The sequence below is a fragment of the Corvus kubaryi genome, unplaced genomic scaffold (genome assembly GCF_017639235.1).
Source record: "Corvus kubaryi isolate FWS band 111438036 unplaced genomic scaffold, C.kubaryi_AGA036_p1.0 133, whole genome shotgun sequence".
NCBI lineage: Eukaryota > Metazoa > Chordata > Aves > Passeriformes > Corvidae > Corvus > Corvus kubaryi.
In genome coordinates, this window is record NW_024580667.1 from 36,394,650 (window position 1) to 36,417,344 (window position 22,695).

Here is a 22,695-nt window from a genome sequence, read left to right on the forward strand (position 1 = left end):
GTGAAGGCCTAAGTCTGAATCACACCTTCTATCCAAGCCTCGTGATTAATTTCATCCAACAGGAAAGTACAGAGTACAAAAAAAAAATTATAGCTAAAAATAATACATGAAAGCTGGAATCTCAAGAGGCTCTGCTCCAAAAGGGAATACTGCATCCTTTGCAGCTAGGCATTCCCACTGCCTGTTCTCTCACACTAGCACTGCCTCATAAGACAGCCAGTACTGACACGCCACAGAGGGCAGGAATATACAAAGAAACTGCTTAGCAATCATTTAAAAATATTTAGGGTGCTCACCATGAAACTTTTCCCTGACACTATGAAATTAGATAGAAAGAATTTGAGGACATGAATGTTCTTTTCTTTTCATGAGTATACGTTAAAGGATAGGTTTACTGCTAGATATAAAGAATAGTTTCAATGTTTTTTTAAGTTCTACACAAAGCCACTGGTCTTACAAGCTGGGAAAGTTTGCCTGTCATCCTTCCCTCCATTTAGATGGACTAAATTTTTCTTGCTTTCTCTCCCTCAAAAATGAATGTATCTCTTAAACTGTTGGGATCCGTTTTAAGGAACATGACTACAAGAGAAAGGATGGGAAATCTGAAAGATTTAGAAAACAAGGGAAACCTCTCAAAGAAACGGGTATTCTACTTAAAGATTTCAAAGTATTTAGCACAATTTAATCCACTCTCCAAATTAACCTATTACAAATTACTAGCTTAATACTGTTTGCTCATTTTGCTTGAATATACTGCACTTAACTGAAAATTATGCTCTTCAAAACAGACCACTTGACAATTCTCCAAGTACACAGGCAAAATTGTTCATAGAACAAAGGAAAATGGAAGTTAGATTGAGGACTAATATGCTATTTTCCTAAATCAGTTTCTGAGAAGAAACTCTCTTCTACTTCAGATTTAAAGCCTGACTGAGGACTGAAACCATTTGACTGACCAAAGGCAGCAACCAAATTTTTGCAGCAGGTTTGGCAACAGGGAAAGATTCTTGACAGTTGACTGGAGAAACAATTCCATATGCAGCATTAAGCAATACTTAAACAGTAACTGCAAAGAGATGCACGCACAAACTCACAATCAACACTGGCATTGCATAATTGCTACTGCAGCAACTGTGTCCTCAGTTAATCCAAGCTGAATGACTCTCTCCCACACTTGCAAACAGCAGGGCAGTGCTGCTACCAGACCACACACTCCTACGAAAGTTACTGAGGGAGAAGCAGCCAGAGGTGCCATTGCTACGTGAACTTCAGAACAAGCTGCTGGAGCTCTGCTACAGACACAAGAACTGCCTGATGCATTCCTACCTGCAAGAGCCATTCCTCACAGCTGTCCTGCATTTACACTCACTAGTAAGATTTCCATTAAACATCTGCATCCACACGACTGCTTTTTCCATCCCTCTCTTCAAAGGGAGCCAACAAGACAGCACCTGTTACATTGCAAATTCTTCTTATTTTGGCTTAAGGGACACACCAGCTGTTCAAACTAGCAACTCTTGAAGAGCAAGCAAGAATGAAGAATGAATCTTATTTATATTCATATTTACATTAATTTTGTGCAATAGAGAGGAAACCAAGATTCACATTTCTGAGGGTTTTTTTTCTGGGGTTAGATCAGTTTACTTTTGCAGCATAGGGCTGAAATGCACAAAATATCCATCAAAACTAAAAACTGCCCAAGTAAGTTTTAGGTGGGTAATATCCAACTAGGTGTATATGGAAACTGCACGATTCCTGATCATGGAAAGAAAGTACTGTCAAGACATTCATGAAGATTGAGAACTCTACAGATTAGAAGACAGACAGAGGGATGCCACTGTAACATACTGATTTAACTGCTCAGTGGCTAAATTAAGAGCCAACAATTATTTTGCAACTGGTAAAAAGAGACAGGAACCTGCAAAGCTTGATCCATGATGCCCCTAGTGATTTCCCAGGGAGACATCAACATAGTGATGTAAACCAGAGTTCAACTACATACTTGAGTCCCATGTCACTTATTTCTAAATGCAGGTTGCTCCCTAGTACAGCTGTCAGCAAGCAGAGATCATCAAGTGTCAGGCACACACAAAGAAAACTTTCCAAAGTGCTACATAGTTTCAGGCAACACCTCATTTCATCTGCATCACTATACTGCAACTTAACTGGTCATTTATTCACACAAGGTTGCTCAGCTACTACACTTGCAAAGAACAGGAAAGACAAACTCAGGCCTAGATACCATATACTCTATAGAGCATCAAAACTGAGCTGTGACCTTGGCTCAGAACCCAAACTTAAAAGTAATGATGTTGTTCAACACTGGTCTCCAACTTACCACATTTTTAAAGTCATCCTCTGCTTCATCAAATTTTCCTTGCTTAAGCAGTAAGTGTCCTCTCTGTAATCTTGCCTGAAATGAAACATAACTTTTTATTTACAAATGGGAATTGAGCAAAGTATGAACACAAGTTTCATTTTAGTATAGCTAACAAGCTGAAACAGAGATCATGACACCCATTTGTTGTCTTTTTGATTTAATAATGTTCTTGTAACACCTCTTTAATGGTAAAGAATTGCTCTGCACCAGAACTGAGGGACAAAAAGCAGACAGTTTTTATGGAAAGAACTCATTTGAAAAGTTTCACAAATCGAAGTGAATGTTGACTTTACACCACTTTCCTGATTATAACTGCTTACAGATTAAGTAAATAGCAGAAATAATAAACACTAAACGATTCCCATATTTAATTATTTCATTAAACTCTCAGAATAATAGGAGCTATGTAAAAAGACAAATTAATGATTTAGAAGACTTTGATTTATAATAATAATATTTTCATATAACAGTGAATTTAACATTTGCTCCTTTATTGTGAACTATACACGCCACGACCCACAAGAAAGGGAGGTGAATCAGTTGGAGAGGATTCCAGCATCACTTTCCAACTAGTGAGGCAGTCTCCACATACAGTACATAGAAACAAGAAAAGGTAAGCCAGTCAGAACTTGCAACAATCACACAGGAATTCTGTGAGATTGGGACAGTTCCTGTGGAGAAGAGATACCTCAAATCTAATGCTGATTAAGACAGAAAAAAACCCAGAGGCATCTGTGTGCTCTCTTCTCCCTGCCTCAAATGGCACAGCCTTGGTGAACAACAGAATAACCACAAGTGAGAGAAGAAAAGTGTTTAGTATAAACCCATGAACTTAGTAAAACTATCAGTTGTTCAAATAACTGTCTAGACTGTACTCAGCATAGCTGCAAATTAAGGCAGGTACACCACTGCTATTATTTTATCCTCTTCAAAGCCCTCTGAGGGATGATGTATTCTCTATTACTGTTGAGCCAAGTCTGAAAAAAACCCCAAACCTTCTTTAAAGCAGTTTTTTCTTTACATGTGAACGATCTTCAATTCCAGTAATACTTACTGATGTGAAGTCCTGCTTTAACTCAACCACTTTACTTAAATCGCGAATTGCTGCTTTAGATTTGCCCATGGCTAAGTACACTGTGGCTCTTCTGTAATAAGCAATGTAGTTATCAGAGTCCCCCTCTGCAAATGAACAAACAGTAATCAGAACACTATCTCAAAGCTACTGAAATTTCTGGTACAGTGGAACTCTAATGACTAAAAATATATTATCTGACTTTTATGCCACTGGAAACAATGGTATACATTAATAAGACATAAAATTTGCAACATTACGCAAGCAGTATTTTCTATGCAGTTTAATTATATAACAATAAAGATTACAGAAATACTGTAAATGCCAAATAATTAAGAGTGAAGGTCAAATATGTACATGTTCTTCAGCTTTATACAGAATAGCCACTACATACTAATGCTTTACCTCCAGCTGCAGGCCTACATTTGAAAGCATGTTAATTCATCATTTTCCAGCCCAGGCACTGATCACCATATAGGATAATGCAAATATTCCCAAAATTACTAATATGTTAGTTAGTCCAACGTCAACACAGACACAAACTCTCGGTATCATTCATTGAAATAGCAGCAACTAGTGGGCACCAACATTCCCTCTCACCAGCAGACAAATGCACACACACAATCAAAACCTGAAGGCTAACTTCAGGGCCCACCCATTTCATGTTGTCTGCTGATCAGAATTCCAAGATCCAGAGATTTTAACACTCTCCAAGCTAGCACATACACATATGCCTATACAGGAGGCAAACATCAGTCTCTGAAACAAAGAATAATTTTCTTAACATTCTTCTTTATGCACTATTTCACAAAAACAGGTGACAGTTACTATGGCTCTCAAGGAAAAGTAACTTAAACCACCAAAACAACCCTATGCTGGAAGACAGGAAACTTTTACTATGCTATTAAAAACATAATAATCCAGAATTTGCATACAAGAACATCCATATCTGAGGAACAGAAGTATTTTTCTTCCTCACATCATCTGAGGCTAAAGTTGAACTTCAAAACAAATGGAAGAAATAGCACTACCAAAAATCTTATGACCAGTAACCAAGTTTCATAGCCGGCCACCTCCATTACCAAAACACTAGTTCAGTTCTCACTGAAAAAGCTATCTGCACTCTTCCTCTACAATGTCTTGGCCTGTATGTCTTGACAATGCTAATCTCCAGAGCTGAAATTTAATAGGAACTCCCACGCTGTATCCCTCCTTTTATGTCAGCATTGCAAACATCAAATAAACTCAAATGTTACTACCCTTAAAAAAAAAGAGCATTGAGTCCTAAATGTGGAGGCTAGGTACAAATCGACAGCTGAAATTAAGGAACTTTATTAATACACAAAGGATGAAATGTAGGAAAGAGCTAACACAGAAAGCCCATTCCAGCACCAGATGATAATCTGACAGATAGTTTTGCCTCAGCACTCCAGAAACAGTAATGAATAGCAATTGACACTTATGCAGACAGAAGGCAGCTGCTGGGATCGAAGAAAGAGTTGAAAATTTAACTGAAGAGAGAGAATATGGACAGTAACTTTCATCTATTTTAGATGTTTGCAGAAAAAACAAAAATAGACTGGCTGAGGCAAGACAGAAAGCTCTATCTACCTCACAATCTACAACAATGCAGTACAGACAGAAAAGAACTCTTACCTCCTCACAAGCACAGTTGGCAAATCATGCTTAAAATCTTTTCAAAAAGGCAAAATACAAAGAAGAAGAAGTAGTCTGATGAAAATGAGGCAATCAGGCTAAAATCAGCATCCAACCAAGAATCCCATAAAGGTCACAACTGAGGTGGTCACACTATAGCTCTACAACCTGCTCCAGCACAGCTGGCAAGGCAGAGGGTTTCACCCATGCAGGTACCCACTGTCATCCCAGCTCACACCACTGCTGCCTCTGCACCATCACCAGGAACTGCACAGCCAGAGACTGAACTGGTCTCCTCATCAAATCCAAGTTCAAGTTTGCCAACCAATAATAAAGGAGAAAATCACACTGTAGCGCTAACTCTGCACAGATCCCACAGAAATGCTTTGGCAGCAACACACAAACCAAAGGAGTAACAGACTGCATCTAGGTGGAACAAGGAGCTTCCATGACAGAAAAAAAACCGACACTGCCTCCTCCACTCCCTTTATATAAGGGAAGTTGTCTTGGAGAATGCAAAGAAAATGTTAATAACTCAAACAACCAATGTTTCATTTACATCTCACTATTAAACCAAGGCATAAATAAAAAAAGTACGACTTATGAACGTATAACATCTCAGTAATGTTATTTTCACAGAGAAAAAAATGCACTTGTACACATTATAAAAAAGTCCAACAACTTAAAAAAACACACCACGAAATTAAAAAACTGTAGTGTTAATGGACACTGCTCTTTACTGGTGCTGTCTATGCTTCAATTAAAGGTTTTTAATCAGTAAAGTTCCTTTAAAATTCTTAAAAGCAAACATTTAACTTTGTAGTTTGTTGAAAATGCAGAACACCAAACAAGAATGAACTCACTAGTTGAGTACAAGAGAAGGACAATTTTGCTCTCTACTACCAACTCAGTATCTCAAACTTGCAGCATCAGTTTCACTGAGATATCACCCACTACAAGATTCAGTTAAGAAAAAAGAAGAGAGAGAGCAACTATTTTAAACATTGGATTTTTTACAGCACTGGATAGGACAAAGCATGGATAAAGTCAGCCTTTCAAAGACACACTTTGAAAAACATCATAAAGATGAAACCTGATCTTGATGGGATTAGACAGACAGGGAAATATCCCATCAAATACTATCAGAGCCAATTATAATTCCTTTCATACAGCTAGCTTCCAGAACAACATGTTTATTTATCATGTAGTTAATTTAACAGTTTTCTTCTATCAAAACCTAAGCATAAATATTCTACTGCATCTCTGTTGGCTTCTGTCCAAACTGCTGTATAGATACCCCAACTTCTGTGACTCATGGAATGCAACTTGCAAGAAAGCAGGATATTCAATGAAGCAAACAGTGGGAAAAACCCACCCAAAGGTATTTCAGTACAAGAGTCACCTCCCTGAGATACGCACCTATAGCTGCATGAAAGTGAGACAAAGCATCCGCCAGCTGTCCAGCAGCCAATAATTTCTTTCCCATTTCAAGTTGTTTTTCTACTTCCGCATTTATTCCACACTCAGCTCCTTAAAGAAAAACAAAAAGATCAAGGTTTTGAATGACCAGTTTGATTATACCAAACACATACAGTGATAACACAATACATGTAACAAACCATTATTGACAGAGGCAGAAGTTGCATCTTCCTGCACCTTATGTAATCTCAGAGGTCTTTTCCAACCTAATGGATTCTGAGATTCTGTAAAGCACCCTTCAGGCCTAATAACCTCATAGCACGTCCCAATTAGGATGTGTCAGAGTACACAAAACATTGTTTTGCACCCCCTTGTGACAAGGCACCAAATACACATCTACACATTCAGTAACATACTCTGACTTTCAATTTCAGAAGAATCTGGAAAAGCACTCATAACATACACATGCAGCAAATGCACAAAGGCTTTAAGTTAAAAGTTCATGACCCTGATGGTAACTTAATACTTAACTGAGAACTGTTCAGCTACTTAGAGATTGGCTTCTCATCTACTGCACTTTTGTCTCATCTTCATAGTTTCCAGGGCAAACTTCTTCAAGATAGCAAGTTTTGACAAACAATTAAAATTCTCACACCTTCTCCCTTTAACCAGTAGCATGAAAAACATACTTAAGTTTTAAGTCTTTGAAGTGCCAGTTTGAGTTTAAAGGTAATAAACTGCTGCTGCTCAACCAACAGGGAAAGACTATTGTTGAGAAGAAATGAGCAGTCGAGTTCAAGTACATGCTGTACATACATCAACTCAGCAAGAGCTTTTTCATTTGCCCTGCTTCCAGCAGTCTTCAGATCAGGGCAGAATTTGACTACAAATTACCCGCCAGCTTATGACTATTAAAAAACTTTCACACTAGAAAAATTTTCATTTATTAAGAGGATACCTTATACCTAAATTTAAGCAAGGTAATATACTGAAATCCTGAATAAGCACATTACAACATTAAAACACAATGATTTATAACTTATTTCACCCAGGTTTTGCACTGAGCTAATTCAGATAGGTATTTGAATTCATTTTAAATACAAAAATGCAGCAGCACTTTGAAGTTGTTTCTTAAAATCCAAATAAAAATGTTACAGTACAAGTGATTGAGGGGAAAGTATATCCAAACTTCTCACACTGAAAGGTTGCTAAACAACAGTGTATTTGTAATGAAAGAACAGTAATTTCTTATCACCAAATCATGATTTTAGACCCAAGAGCTCTCAACACCTGGAATCTTAATTTTTCTTTTCTACTCCATTATACAGCTCATAATTCTTTTAATTCCACATTATAAGAAAATCCTTGAGCTGTCTAAACTAAAATGAACAAAATCCCCTCTGTATACACTAGAGAAAGTTCTATCTGCTAAAAGAATGATAATAATTCAGCAAGCTGGATTCAAGGCCTTCAACTCAATTATTTGTTTTAGAACAATGATAGAAAATTAATTTTTTTTAATTAATAGAAATTACTTCATGGAGCCCCAAATTTCCAGTGAATATTTTTTGTTTAAATAGATGGAGTTAAAATTGTCTACATGATGAATAATTATTATTTGAGGATCTTACTAAACAATACATTTTAAAGTAAATTCTAGGTATGTAAAAAATGTATTCCCATTTTATGTGAATGTCCAATTTGCAGCAGAAAAGGACATTCTTCCTTGCCCATTTTGCTTCGCTAGCTTAAAGCTTTGATCATCAAGTATTCCAGTGTCCTTTTACATAACAAGCAAGCATCGGAAACACAATGAAAAGACTCAGAACTGGAAAAAACCTCACCACAAATTTCCCTTGCTTTGGAAGGATGCTAGCAGTAAAGCAGGTAACGAACCATGAACAGACCGAAGCATTTAACATGACCTAATACCAACCAAAAACCTTTAAGTTTCATCCCTCCTGTGTTTCCCCACACACAAATAGCTGAAATCTTTCAAAACTTGTCAGTTTGGAGCTTTATCTTCGAAGTGGACTGTAAATTACTCTTTCATGAGCTTTCCATCTACCCAAATATGACATTCAATTTCCACAGTCTCAAGCATCCTTGTTTTACATTCAGTCACATCAGGATAGCTCCAAGAATACATTTTTCCACAGTAAGATGTACCTACATAATTTGGTGTCTTTCAAACACATTATGTTCAGTACAGTTTTACAGTTACATAATATTTTAGGTGGAAGAGCCATCTTTTTCCTTGAAAATAATGAAGACAATTAATAAAGGAAATGAGAAAGGTGCCCACTGATAGCAAATAAATAATAACAGCAGGAGCAACACGGATAAACAAAGCAAATTGTGAAGTACTGTAGATTCCCTGTAGAGTAAGACTAATTATACCTGACATACTTTAAACCATACATTATATCTTGGCTCTGCAAGTTGCTGAACATCATAAATTGATGCATGAATCTCCAAAAACAGCCTGCATCATCAGCCTAACCATGATGAAAAGCGACATTTACCATAACTACTCAGGAACACTCTGCACTGACCTGATAGTTGGGCCGTTTATTCACAGAAATGTATTGCTCATTCATTTTCTGGCTGTAGGCAAACAATTGCTCTAAATTAAGCAGCCCACAGTAGACATCCAAAACCTGGTAACATAAGCACAGGAGTCCAAGGACTCAAATTCTCTGCAACCTATTTGGGTATCTACGCACTCTTTGGTCTGGGAATGAACCTAAGAACTAAAGTTCAGCAGGAGCAAAAAAAACACCAAACACCCCACAGAGCTCCTTCCAACAGATACACATTGGTGAGCTGCATACCAAGGGCCCAGCTGAAGAAACTCTGCATGCTCCACCAAGAAACTAAATTTACACAAGAGATATGCAACCATACCATTTATTTTTTAAAACTTCCATGCATATTAATTTGAATATCATTTTTAAAGACTGCCTAATTGTTAAGCATTCACCTTGGGCCTCAAACAACCACACACACAAGCCCCAGCTGTCAAATTAAGTCAAATATTCTGGATAAATTCAGAGCCTGTAGTCCTTGCACTGGGGCAAGAGACTATGAGTCAAAAAAAAAAAAACCAAACAAAAACCAAACCCACACCAAAAAACCAAACAAACACAAACCCCCAAATTATTCCCTGATAATTGGTACTAGCCCTGACAGCGCAAAGGACAACAGAAGGAACAGGGAAGATAAGCAGGTGCAGCTAGCCTGTTTTTCCAGTTAAATACACTCACTTCAAATAAATTCTAACTTCCTAGTAGGATTTTTGTTTTACTAGAATAATTGGGGCTAATACATAGGCACCTAAGTCTACAGACTTCAACTATCCTTGTATAATCGGTCCCATCCACACTGAAAAAAACTCAAGAAAGCCCTGCAACCTGAGAACAGTTTCAAGATGTTACATTTGCCTACATGCTCCTGTTTTCCCCCCCCATAGAATTTTCACCTATTTTTTCTAAATCTTGTTCCCAAGCCGAGTAACAAGACTATGAAAATAAACAGTTAGTTCCCACTGTGTACCAAAACCAGTTGTTTCAACGACAAAGAAGCAGCATGCATGTCACTAATCTTAATGACATTCATCTCAACCTTTTTTTTCCCCCTCCCATAGAGGAGCTTAATGATTGCCTTATCTTGTCAGCCAAGTGGGAGATCCTACTTTTGCAACATTTTTTTATCAGAATGACCCTGAATCATAAGTTCACTGTTATTTTTAAACAGGTTTGGTTTTTACTTTGGGTATATTTGCAAACGTGATTTTCAAGAACTACACTGAACTAAGTAAGACGTGGGCAAGCAACGACAGTTTCAGAAGCAACAGTTCTGAGGTTTACAAGGAGCCTCAGAGTATCCAGTTGAGCCATGTGTAACTTCCACCCGTCAAGTGTTTGCTCCCTCCCTTTGCAAAGGAAGTTGGTAAATACAGTAAAGACTGGCAGACAAAAAAAGCCCCGCCCTCAAGTAGCCTTTGCTATTTGGGGCCAAGAAAAAAAACAAACAAACAAACAAACAAAAAAAGCTGCCAGACTTAGGGTGAAAACAAAAGGTGGGGGGAGGAAAAGAAACACTTAATGCTTGTGGTCTGACAGTAACTAACTTAGCACTGTGTACTCAGAGCCCATTTATTCTTCCCCATATTACATTTCCTTTCTTCTACTATGAGGAGGAAAATGAACTCTCCTTTATTCCTCCTCAGTCACCTCTTTTTGTTGTGATTAGTGTGGATAAACAGCAATGAAGAATTAATCTTCCCAAGAGAGGATCTGTGCCAAATTCATCACAAACTGGGGTGAAGAGAAGGAATCAAAAACGTTTTTACTGAGTGTATTTACCAGCCAGATATAAATAGCATTCACTGACATCAACCGTAAGATACAAAAGTTAATACAGAATAACTCTTTCACATATTTGTGAATCAGATGACACAAGGCAGACTTCTATTATCAAGACATCAAGATACGAATTTAAATGTGACTATGAACACCTTTGAGCTCAAAGACCAGTAATATCCATGGGGAAGAATAAAATCTAGATACTTAAATAACATACATCCCCCAAAAACTTCTCTAACTACACATTCTGAAAAATTAACTCATGAACTAAGAGGTTAGTAAATTCAGTAAATAAGATCCAGTACTACCACTTCTCATTCTATTACTGTACTCTACATCTTTATTAGCTGAAGTTCAGAAAATGTCCCCCAAATTAGGAAATGTGGTAAGCCCAAATAGCCATTAAACCACATACTTGAAATAGGCTGGCAACGCTAAACAAAGAACCCTCAGCAGGAGCACCACTACCACAATCTCACAGGGGAAAAAACCCAACAGTATACTCTGACACAAGTTATTTGTCTTCTAACATTACCAGAATGCATATTAAAAAAAAAAAAAAAAGGCAATCTGACACCACAGTACATGGTCTAATGCAGAGTTGTCTTTGCCACAGTATGTTCCTGTTGCCACCTGGCCAGCTGAACTATTCTTTAATTTAGTATATCAACTGAATTTTTAAGGCTAACCTCTATCTTACTTAAGCCCACAGACTTTTTCTGACTATTGACAGCTTCAGTTCCACTTCCATCTGCCACCAGATGGAAGTGGAACTGAAGGACGTGGAAGTGAAGAACGTCCCTCAGGTGAAACCCTGACTGTAACCAGCATTGTATAACAGAGTTAGAAATTTAACAGAAGCCTGTGAATAAAAGTCTGGTTACACAGGTGTTGCTGACACGGTACTGTGAAAGTAAACAAGCTGCACAAAGCGCAGATAAGCTAAACTTCAAATACTAATGGTGAGAGGAAAAAAAAAAAAAAGAACAGAAACTATAGCAACAAAACAAAAACGGAACAAATTCAACGCAAGCATCAAAAGCCTCAGCGAATCTCTAAGTGCAGTACTAATACTGGCTGCGGCTGAGAAAGGCCACTGGAAAAGCCTTTCAACTTAGGAACGACACAAAATCCACACCGGAGTGAGAAATGCACGGCTAGCACAGAACGGCCGATGCTGTCACACAGCTGCACTCGAGGACACCACGGCACCCGAGGCCTCACAGCCGCTGGCGGCAGCCTCAGCCCGCCCGCGAGCAGGCCGGGCAGCGCGAAGCGCACACACAGCGAGCCACCGCACCCCCGGGAACTCCGATAAACCCCAACAGGTCACCGGCAGCGGCGGTGCCCTCGTTACGCACCCTTCGCCCCGCGTGATGAGGTGGCAGCGCCGTACCTCCCTCCTCACACCCTTTCCCGAAATATTCCCCCGCCTCAAGACGACACGGGCTGGGGGAGGCGGGGGGGGAGTGAATGTGTCCCGCCGCCATGGCAGACACCGCGCAGCCCCGATCGAGAGCCCGGCAGGAGGGACGGAGGGAGGGCTCCCACCCACCACGGCCGCGGGCCCAACCCCCGTGGGCCGCGGACGGGAGCGGCACAGCCCCCCTCTCAACGCACTCCCACAAGGACCCCGACCCGGCTCACCCTGGTACTGTAGGTCGAGGAGCACGAGCAGGAAGGGCAGCGCGGAGCCCAGGCGCCCGGCAGAGGCAGCGGGGGACACCATCTCCTCCTCCTCCGCCGCCGCCCCCCGTCCCGACAGTGGCGGCTCCGGGCCCGACCCAACCGACCGGCAGCTCCAGCTCCTCCGGGGAGGGTCGTGGGCGACGCTGATTGGCCGCGCCGCGCGCGCCCGCCCCCGCCTGGCGCCGGACGTGAGCCCGGTGCCCTCACTAAACATGGCGGCGCGGGCCTTCTTCAGAGATGGCGGCGCCCCGCCCCGGGCCGCCCGCTGAAAGGGCACACTCGGCGTGTGCCTGTCTCCACGTACATTTCATCTCATGTCTCTTTGCCCACTCCCGCTCTGCTCATCTTGACACCCCGAGAGTCAGAAATGGTTAACAATTTGCCCAGAGAATTACGGAGGATGAAAATCGGACTGGGAAATAGTCTTGCCTTATCACAGAAGCACAGAATTTCCTTAGCTAGGAAGGATCCATCAGGATCATTGAGTCTAACTCCTGGCCCTGCACAGGGCATCCCCAGGAGTCACACCATGTGCCTCAGAGCGCTGTCCAAAGGCTTCTTGAACTCTTGTCAGGCTGGTGCTGTGACCACTTTCCTGGGGAGCCTGTTCCAGTGCCCAACCACCCTCTCAGTGAAGAACCTTTTTCCTAATATCCAACCCGAACCTCCCCTGACACAACTTCAGGCCATTCCCTCGGGTCCTGGCACTGGTCATGAGACAGAGAAGAAATCAGTGTTTGCCCCTCCTGTTCCCCTCATGAGGAAGTTGTAGACTGCAATGATGTCTCCCCTCAGTCTCCTCCAGGCTGAACAGACCAAGTGACCTCAGCTGCTCCTCGTATGGCTTCCCCTCAAGGCCCTTCATCCTCATGGCCCTTCTTTGGACACCCTCTAATAGCTTAATGTCTTTCTTATGTTGTTGCACTCAAAACTACACATAGCATTCAAGGTGAGGCCACACCACTGCAGAGCAGAGCAGGACAATCACCTCCCCTGCCTAGCTGGTGATGCTCTGCTTGATGCAAAAGGACCACAAGTCCCTGTGCTCTTTGTAATGGAAGGGATTGGTGACAGTTCATGGTCTCTTGAGTCCAGCAGTGGCACATTGTGGCCACCCTCAAGTGGCTTTAAACTGAAAGAGAGTAGGCTTATATTAGATATTAAGAAAAAATTCTCTACTGTGAGGGTGACGAGACACTAAAACAGGTTTTCCAGAGATGTTGTGGATGCCTCATCCCTGACAGAGTTCATGGCCAAGCTTGATGGGGCTCTGTGCAACCTGGTCTGGTAGAACATGTCTCTGCCCATGGCAGGGGTGTTGGAACTAGATGGTATTTAAGATCCTTTCCAACCCAGGCTATTCTATGACTGTGGCTTTTTAAACTGAAAGACCATGTAGGACAGCATGCAATCTAACAAATATTTTTGGGGGATTTGTCTTCCTCTTTTTTCATAATGAAATTACGATGTTCTCAGCTACCACAGTAAATCTAATCCCGTATGTGCCCAGTTGTTCATTGCTTCAAATTATTTCAAATTGTTTCATTTTTGGATAAATAATTTATATTAGGGACTCTCTTGGGGTCACTTTATGATGTTGTATCCCATATCGCTGCTCTATGCCCAGAAATTAATTTTGTGCCTTTCTATGCCTTTAAACTGAGCCTGAAAGGGGAGAGAGAAAAGTGTACTTTTTCAAAGCGGTTTGCAGTTTGTTTTCATGTTCCAAGGACACAGAGATAAAACCTGTCTGCTTCTGCAGCGGCTGGAGTGGGAGGAAGCAGTTTGCTTTCCAGCCAGTGTTTGGCTTTCTTTTTCTCCAGAGAGAGACTGATAGTTGAACTTTTGTTTTCCTGGGACTTTGTTTTTTCCCTTTTTCTCTGCTGGACTGTTTCAACATCAGAATACATCGGGAGGAATTTCCACCGAGGCCTTGGCCCTGAAGGTGGGCCCACCACCCCGTCCCAGCTCCAAGGAGGGGGAGAGAGAGACTACGGAAGGACTCTGAAATTTTCCCAGGTTTTCTCTCTACAGTGAAAGGTTTCACTATTTAGCATCAGTATCTTTTTCCTGTGTATTTGTTAAATAGTTTTATCTCTTTCACTTTCCTCCGAGGAAAATTCTTTTTTTTTTTTTTTCTCGAACCTGGTGGGGGGAGGGATGGTTGTAACCTGCCTTCTCTGCTGAGGAAATAAAATATTTGAGGCTTGAATTCTGATTTGACAACCATAGAAATTTCTTCTTTCATTCTGCAGGCATGGTCAAATTATGTTTTAACCCTAGCTGGTGTAATTTACAAGCTTTCTTGAAAGAACAAACTGAAAAAAAAGAAAAGTAGGTTATTCCTCTTGAGCATTTCATTTGGAACATGATGCTTCCAAGGTATCACCAAGAAATTTTACCTGCAGAAGACCTTCAGAAATAAGAACTTGAAATAATATAAGAAATTATAGATGTGGAATTAGTAATTGATAACATTCTAAAGATTTCAGCGTAAGAAACAATGTGGTAACTCTATTTACTGTGGACAAGACAAAATATGAACACCTAAAACTGAACTGAGAAGACAATCACTGTTACCGTAAATTAATTCCTTTGATTTACCTGAAGAAAAAAGTATTAGACCAAAGCCTGATAAAATGAGTATGAAAGGGGAATTTACACCTTCAACCCCATAACATAACTGAAAATAATGCCAAGGATGATGATACACTTAATGGTCCCTTAGAAACAAGATGAGGAGCAAACAAGCTAAAGAAAACTCAGTATTTCATACTGAAATACCAAGTACAAAAGTTCAAGTATCAAATTCCTGAAAGCAAAATTAAAGTCATATGATTAAAGCATCAAGTATTTTTTTGGGTAGATGCTTGACAAGCTCTTGGTCCTTTACCTTGGCCCTGAAATACAGAGCCAAGGTCAATATTTCAGCTGACACAGTAATGTAAAGATAAATGTGTAATGCCACCACTCCAAAATTATCTGCTCAAAGAGAAAGAATTTATCACTGTCACTTTCTGCTATTAGTGCCACCATGTGCACAGAATTAGTTATTCTTGAAAGAGACCATAAAACCCATGAAAGATATTATTTAGATATTAAGTATAAACATGGGAGAAAAAGTTCTTTACCACATTGTATTGTGTTTGCATGGCCAGGTTTTGGTAGCAGGGATGCTACAGGGGTGGCTTCTGTGAGAAGCTGCCAGAAGCTTCTCCCATGTCTGGCAGACCCAATGCCAGCTGGCTCCAGGACAGATGTGCCACTGGCCAAGGCTGGGCCAATCAGGAATGGTGGTAGCACCTCTGTGGTAACATGTTAAGGAAGGGGGAAAAAAGTTACTGTGCAGATGTAATCGAGCCAGAGAAGAGTGGAGTGAGAACATGTGAGAGGAACAGCTCTGCAGACACCAAGATCAGTGCAGAAGAAGGGGCAGGAGGTGCTCCAGGTGCCAGAGCTGAGATTCCCCTGCAGCCCGTGGTACAGACCATGGTGAAGAAGCTGTGTCCCTGCATGGAAAAGACCCACACCAGAGCAGGTGGATGCCTGAGAAGAGGCTGTGACCCCGGGGGGAGCCTGTGCTGGAGCAGGGTCCGAGCAGGGTCCTGGCAGGGGCCTGCAGACCTGTGGACAAATGAGCCCACACTGGAGCAGGTTTGCTGGTGGAACTTGTGACCCTATGGGGTACCCACACTGGAGCAGGCTGTTCCTGTACAACTCTATCCCGTGGAAGAGTGGTCCACGTTGCAGCAGTTCAGGGAATACTGTTGCCCATGGGAAAGACTCACATTGGAGAAGTTCATGGAGAGCTGCCTCCCGTGGGAGCGACCCCATGCTGGAGCAGGGGTGCGACTCCCCTCCCTGAGCAGCAGCAGAAACAATGTGATGAACTGACCATGACCCCCATTCCTCATCTTCCTGAACCACTGGGGGGAGGAGGAGGTAGAGTGTGGGAAGGATGGAGGGATGGGGGAGAGGTGTTTATTAAAGTTTATTTCAGTTCTCATTATCCTTCTTTGCTTTTGTTAGGAATAAATTCAATTAACATCTCAAATTCAGGTCTGTTTTGCCTGTGGCAGTACTTGATGAGTAGATCTCTCCTATTCCTTATCTCAACCCATGAACCCTTTGTTGTATGTTCTCTCCCTTGTCCACTTGCAAAGGGGAGGGATAGAGAGGCTTTAGTGGGTTCCTGGCATCCAGCAAAGGTCAACCCACTACACATGATCCCTCGTGCAATTTCAGAAGCAGAAGAGGAGAAAGACTCAAAGGAACAAACGTCAACGTGGTGACCAGGACCTGAGGGAATGGCATGATGCTGGGTCAGGGAAGGTTTAGGTTGGCTATCAGGAAAAGGTTTTTCACCCAGAAACCTTTTTAACCAGGTTGGGCACTGGAACAGGCTCCCCAGGGAAGAGGTCACATCACCAAGTCTAAACTGGGGAAGCATTTGAACAATACACTTAGGCACAGGGTGTGACCCTTGGCGTTGTCCTGTGCAGGGCCAGGAATTGGACTTCAATGATCCTTCCAGCTCAGGATACTTTATCATTCTGTATTTTGGAATTTGAAAAATAGCAAAGCAATATAGCTGAAATGTAAAAATGCTTTCAAAGGGATTCACAAAAATTAGGCTGGTTTTAGAAACAAGTTTCTTCAGAAGTCTTGAGTTTGGTGGGAGAGGGTGGATGACAAAGACTACACTAGTGTTCAAAGTGCTCGAAAGACCAAAAACCAAGGAATTTTTCCTGAGTTACTGCTGGTAATACATAGTAACATCAGAGGCAGGCAATTAGCAAGGAATGACTCTTGAAGCTACTCATTTCTTCAGAGACAGTGAACTGAATAAGGTGACATTTGGTGGAAATAGTTATATCTGTGGAGGACTCTGGTATGCTTGGTGATGCAATTTCATTAATAATCTCAATTTCAAAACCACTCTAACAAAAGTTTCTTGACCCAGGAAAAGAAGTAATATAGCAGACTGTTGTGTTGCATGCACAATGTAGCATGAAAAAAAAGGAAGAGGCAAGAGAGGATGATAACCAAGGTAGCACTCCCAGGACTACTTCTTGTAAGAGGTCTCTCAGTCCTTGTACCTTGTTTTTATTCTCACCTATGTACATCCCTGTCAGAAACTTAGCTGTGACAGAGCTTAATGAAATAGTAGTGTACATCTGCTTAACATGGGATTCTTGTTTATTTAGCCACATCTTTTGGGAATTTCACATTTGGATTGGTGTTCACAGGAGTGAATTGTGGGGAAATCCCTTTTTCTGGGTTCCTTTGCAGTAAATAGAAACAAAAAGGCTCCTACAGCCTACAGTTCAACACAAGAACTTAATTTACATGCTCTAAACTTGCACTTGGAAAAGCTGATCTTTGTCATTGAACTTGAAAAGGATTGTGAGGGTCCAGCCTTGTCTAGGACAAGGGAGCAAAAGATTTCATTTATTATGAAAACATGCCCCTATTAAAACATGTATTTTATTTTTAGGGCATAGAACATATTTCAATTAAAATGCTACTCTGAAAGTAAAAAAACTTTGCTTCAAACATTGAGATACTGTTATTTTTCTGAATAGAGGATTTTGTTTTGAAAATATATGAAAAATGTTAACATTAAGGGCTTCTTCCTGTTTCTTGATTGAAGCCATTTCTGAAATACAGTCTATGCATAATTAGTTTTGATTTCCCTGAAGCTAGTTTTGGTTTACCTATTATTAATTACATATATTTTTCTCAGCTCAACTCCCAAGTTTCAAACCTCTGTGATACCAGCAAGCTGTTTTGTTTCTCTTGAATGTCTCTGATTTTACAAACTGTGAAAAATACCACTGACAAAGTACTGTGCCATCACTGAAGGTGTTCGTTCTTATTTTATGTTGCCAAAACACCAAACAAGCAAAGCTCGCACTTCCAAGAACTTTAACCAGAATTTAGAGCGTGTATGTGTGCAGCCTTACCTCTGCCTGCTCTAGCAGATATCTCCATACTCTTCCTTCCTAAGTGGGTGTTTCCACTCTCAAGACATTATTCATTCAAGCCACTGGCAACAGAACACCCCTCATGAGGAGTTTTACAAGTCCTGTAAGCCACTGGCCTGTGATGCCATCCAGCATCCTCTTTTACACGCCCAACTGCAGGATCAAAAGACTTCATTTACCCTTTAACTGCTAACAGTTCAAAAGACAACAGATTCACCTTGCCGGGGCAGCAACGATAGCCTGAGGAAATGAGGCATCTCGCATCTCTCTTAGAACCAGATATCCAGAGACCAAGCAGAGACCATCTATGTCTATACATTACCTCTGCTCAAACTCACAAGTTTGTTCCAGCTAATCCTTCTTGCCACCCAGCACAGCAATCTGCAGACAAATACAACCTAAGGAAGACAACAGAGCTTGTGCAGATCCTGCAGAGTGGCTGCTATGTTGATTAACACTTCATTTCCTTGTTTTCAGAAATAAGAGTTTTGCTGAATGCAGGACTTTGAAAGTCCTGAGAGGACACCCAGTCCCAAAGCATACCCTTAAATTCTGAGTATCAGAATTGACACTATATTGGGGGGGAGGGGGGAAAGGTGGAGTAAACATTGCCCTTGCATGCTTTGTGACTTAGGTTCTGAGAGATGGTGGTTTGTTTTCCTTTCTCATAGAGTTTATTTCTTGCCCACAAAAACTATTATAGCCCAGTCAGTGAAAAAGTACAATGTAGTTGTTAGAAAAAGAACAAATATCTAACATATGCCATTAAAAATTCACCTAGAGGTAGCTAAGTCTTAAAATCCAAGTATTTGGTTGCGTGACCTTTCTATTGCTGCAATTGTATCAAGGGTTTCAGTGTCTTTGCAGACATTTCTCTATAGTTTAAGTTGAATTCCCTCCAAGTTTGGAAGAAAGGAAGATAAATGAACTGGCCATCTCAGTAAAATCCAGCTAGACTTGTTACAAGAAGAGAAATTTTTAAGAGAAACTATTTTATTTGAAGATAAAAAAGGTTTAATTTGAAAAAAATCTGAAGCACCCGAACTTGAAAATAAAACTTATCAAAATACATGGAGCAGCATCTATTCAAAGTGCTTAATTGTGGCTGGTGGCATTTGTTGGAATGAAGGAGGTGACACAAAAGGGTCAGGAGAGTGGTTCATTCTACCTTTCTTTTAAATATTTTGTTTTCCTGTGACAAAAATACATAAATCATTTCCTTAGTGAATGATGGAAAGTTTGAACAAATAGAAGTATTATAGGTATTTGTCATGGTTTAACCCCAGCCAGCAACTAAGCACCACACAGCCACTTGCTTGAAAATTGAAAAATATGCCATGGTAGAAACTGGCAGGAAGGAAAAGATTAAATAAACTAACAATCTGGCTAGACTCATTATTATACTTGCACCATTCTGATGAAGTCAACTTTCCACCAGAGTTAATGATTACTTGTATGCGTCACTCTGAGAGCGCTGTAGGAGAGAGATTACTGAAGAGTCTGTTTCTCAGCTCCCAAGACAGTTTTTCCACTGCCCTCTCTCAAATTAAAACATCTTGTAGCACACGTGTAGTCCTCCTCCATACTACAAAATCCACCAATAACTTTTTCACCTAACGCACCACATCAGTGTTCTGAGGACACTGCCAGGCCAGGCTGCCGCTGCCCAGTCTCCCGCAGTGCCCAGGGCCCAGGACCCCATGTCAGCCCCTCAGCAACACTGCAGAAGGGTCAGTCTCCAGCTTCCCACAGCCCTGCCCTGCCCAGCCTCCCTGAGCCCAGGAGGTGCCCAAGCCTTGGGCTGGGGCTTGCCCTGGTGCCCCCCCGCCCCAGCTGCCCTGCTCCTGGCTGGCTGGTGGGATGGGCGGGTGGATGCTAAGTCCTGGCCTGACCAATGCACTGTGCAGCTGACCCACACTGACACCACTGCTACCCAGGACATTTCCCAAATAGCCATTGCCAAGATGTCATCGTACTTCACCCCACGATCAGAACACTCTCATTTTTGTGTTCTCCAGTTGCAGGTGCCCTCTATGAGCCTCACAAATACCTTGCAAATGCTCTTGGTCCTCTCCTAGTAAATCCACACTTATTTTAGGAGAGTAGTTTTGTCACCAGTGTATATAAGGGTAGAACTCGGCACTAATGTGAATTAAAGAATACTCACCCTTGCCAAGTGAGGCTGTACCACTTACAGCTAGTAATTAAAGATTAATCAAGTTCTGGAACAAATTAAGAGTGAAAGAATTACAGGGTGAGAGACGTCCCCTTCAGCATAGAAATCTTGGTTATAGCTCTCATCCAAGGCCTGCTTGTGTATTTTGTATTACACAGATACTAGAATAAGCAACCAAAACCCACGTTTCTGCACACTTCATACACCACTCCCCTCATCAACTGAAGAGCATTTCTAGCATTTTCTCACACAGGCAGCATTTACTTTGATATAAAAACCACTTTCATAGCAAGAGAGATCCTTGGAAGGCATGCTGAACAGCCTGTGGTGCTGCCATTAGGGCATTCTAAGGGCATGGGGTATAAAATTTCTTGGGCACCCAAGGGACTGCATTTGTGCATCTTGCTTTCTGAGTGCTCCAACCATTCACATAAAGCGCTCGCCAACTTGTATTGCATATTTGCCTCTAGGCCTGACCCAGAGAGGCCGTGACTGTCACTGCAGGTTTTCAAAGTCCTCTCTTAATTAAGGTTTACCACACTAAAGCCTTCATAAAGCATCTTATTCTGGCAATGCCTGCTTTAGTAGCCCAACAGACACAGATCTGCAGAAGCAAAAGCCACTAGTACTGAGGACTGGATGTCCACATTTGACACATGTTCAGGTTTTCCTTCAGACTGGCCTGATCCTCTGGATTGAACATCCATTAGTGACTGGAGTATGCTGAGGTACCCTTGGAGCATCAAAAACAGAAGCACCTGAATTATTCTCTCTTCTTAAAGCTGGTGTTCACAGCATATCTGCCCACATGTACACTGTCGCAACAGAATTTCATGGTTCAGTACGGTAGATTGGTGTCTCAGTAAGTCTGTGTACTTTGGAGAACACAATGGTGTATCCCTGGCCAAATGGAATTCCTAAACTAAGATTAGGTGTTGCAAATGTCTAATGATTACCTCCATCACTGAATTTGCCAGCGTAATTTATATTAAATAAAAACTGAAATTTTCTTTGTGGCCACAAAGACTGCACAGCATTTATCACGGAAAAAACACAATTCAAAACCCTTAGAAGGAAGAGGAATAAAAGCAGAAGGATCTGATGTGGTCTGTAGCTGTAGGAATGATTCTACCTGCATGATACAACAGATACTTTCATTGAAAGTAAGAACTTCACCTGACATTAATTCAGTTAAGATACCTGCAGGAAAGCGTACTCCCGGCCTTATCCTTGTACTGGAACATGGTGTTCTCCTGCACACGTCAGGAAACTCTCATGAAAGATCCACACCTTCTCCCGTTGGAGTTAGCACTACGCTCAGTCCCTCAGGCTCCCCTCCACCTCGGCAGGCAGGAGACCCTCTGCAGCCCCTCAAGCTCCCCATCCAGCTCGGTAGGCAGGAGGGCTCCTGCGACCCCCAAGCCCCCCTCCATCTCGGCGGGCAGACGGGACCCTGAAACTCTCCAAACCTCCCATCCATCTTGGCGAGCAGACGGGACCCTGAAACTCTCCAAACCTCCCATCCATCTTGGCGAGCAGGCGGGCTCCTGCCCCCACCGCACCGCTGCCCTGCCGCGCCGCCCGCCCCGCGCCGGCGGGGACTCCCCATCCCGCTAAAAGCTCGCTGCTCCACAGGTTTAAACGTGTCGTCTTCGGTGACTGCGTGGCAAAACGTGCCTTGAATTTCCAAAGGCAGCCTTTCCAAAGCTTGTTGTAACTTCCCTTGCATTTTACAAAAAGGAAGAGAAAAGGCTGCTTCTCGGTCGGAGAGGCTCGGAACGGCACCAAGACAAAGGACATCCCGCCTGGGCACCAACATCTGCCGGGCAGGTTTCAAGGAGCGAGACTCGGCGAGCAGCGGGGGAGCCCTCGCCTCCCCGGCCGCCGGCCCCTCCGCAGCCGCCACCCGTGGGCTCGGGGCAGCGGGGCCGGCGCGGGACGGGCCCAGC

The 22,695-nt window shown here is 42.0% G+C and overlaps 2 protein-coding genes across 2 annotated transcripts in view; one reads left to right on the forward strand and one right to left on the reverse strand.

Annotated features, from left to right (window-relative positions):
- DNAJC3 (DnaJ heat shock protein family (Hsp40) member C3) overlaps window positions 1–12,722 on the reverse strand; it is a 30,579-nt gene extending 17,857 nt beyond the window's left edge. The window contains exons 1-4 of the mRNA XM_042043655.1: window positions 12,542–12,722; window positions 6,528–6,638; window positions 3,435–3,559; window positions 2,339–2,413 (exon numbers count right to left, since the gene is read on the reverse strand). Coding sequence (XP_041899589.1) covers window positions 2,339–2,413; window positions 3,435–3,559; window positions 6,528–6,638; window positions 12,542–12,623 — 393 coding nt within the window. The 5' untranslated portion in view covers window positions 12,624–12,722. The remainder of the gene's footprint in view (window positions 1–2,338; window positions 2,414–3,434; window positions 3,560–6,527; window positions 6,639–12,541) is intronic.
- Window positions 12,723–16,051: 3,329 nt separating this feature from the next.
- DZIP1 (DAZ interacting zinc finger protein 1) overlaps window positions 16,052–22,695 on the forward strand; it is a 47,901-nt gene continuing 41,257 nt past the window's right edge. Inside the window, exon 1 of the mRNA XM_042043669.1 lies at window positions 16,052–16,063. The gene's annotated coding sequence lies outside the window, so the exon portion shown is untranslated. The remainder of the gene's footprint in view (window positions 16,064–22,695) is intronic.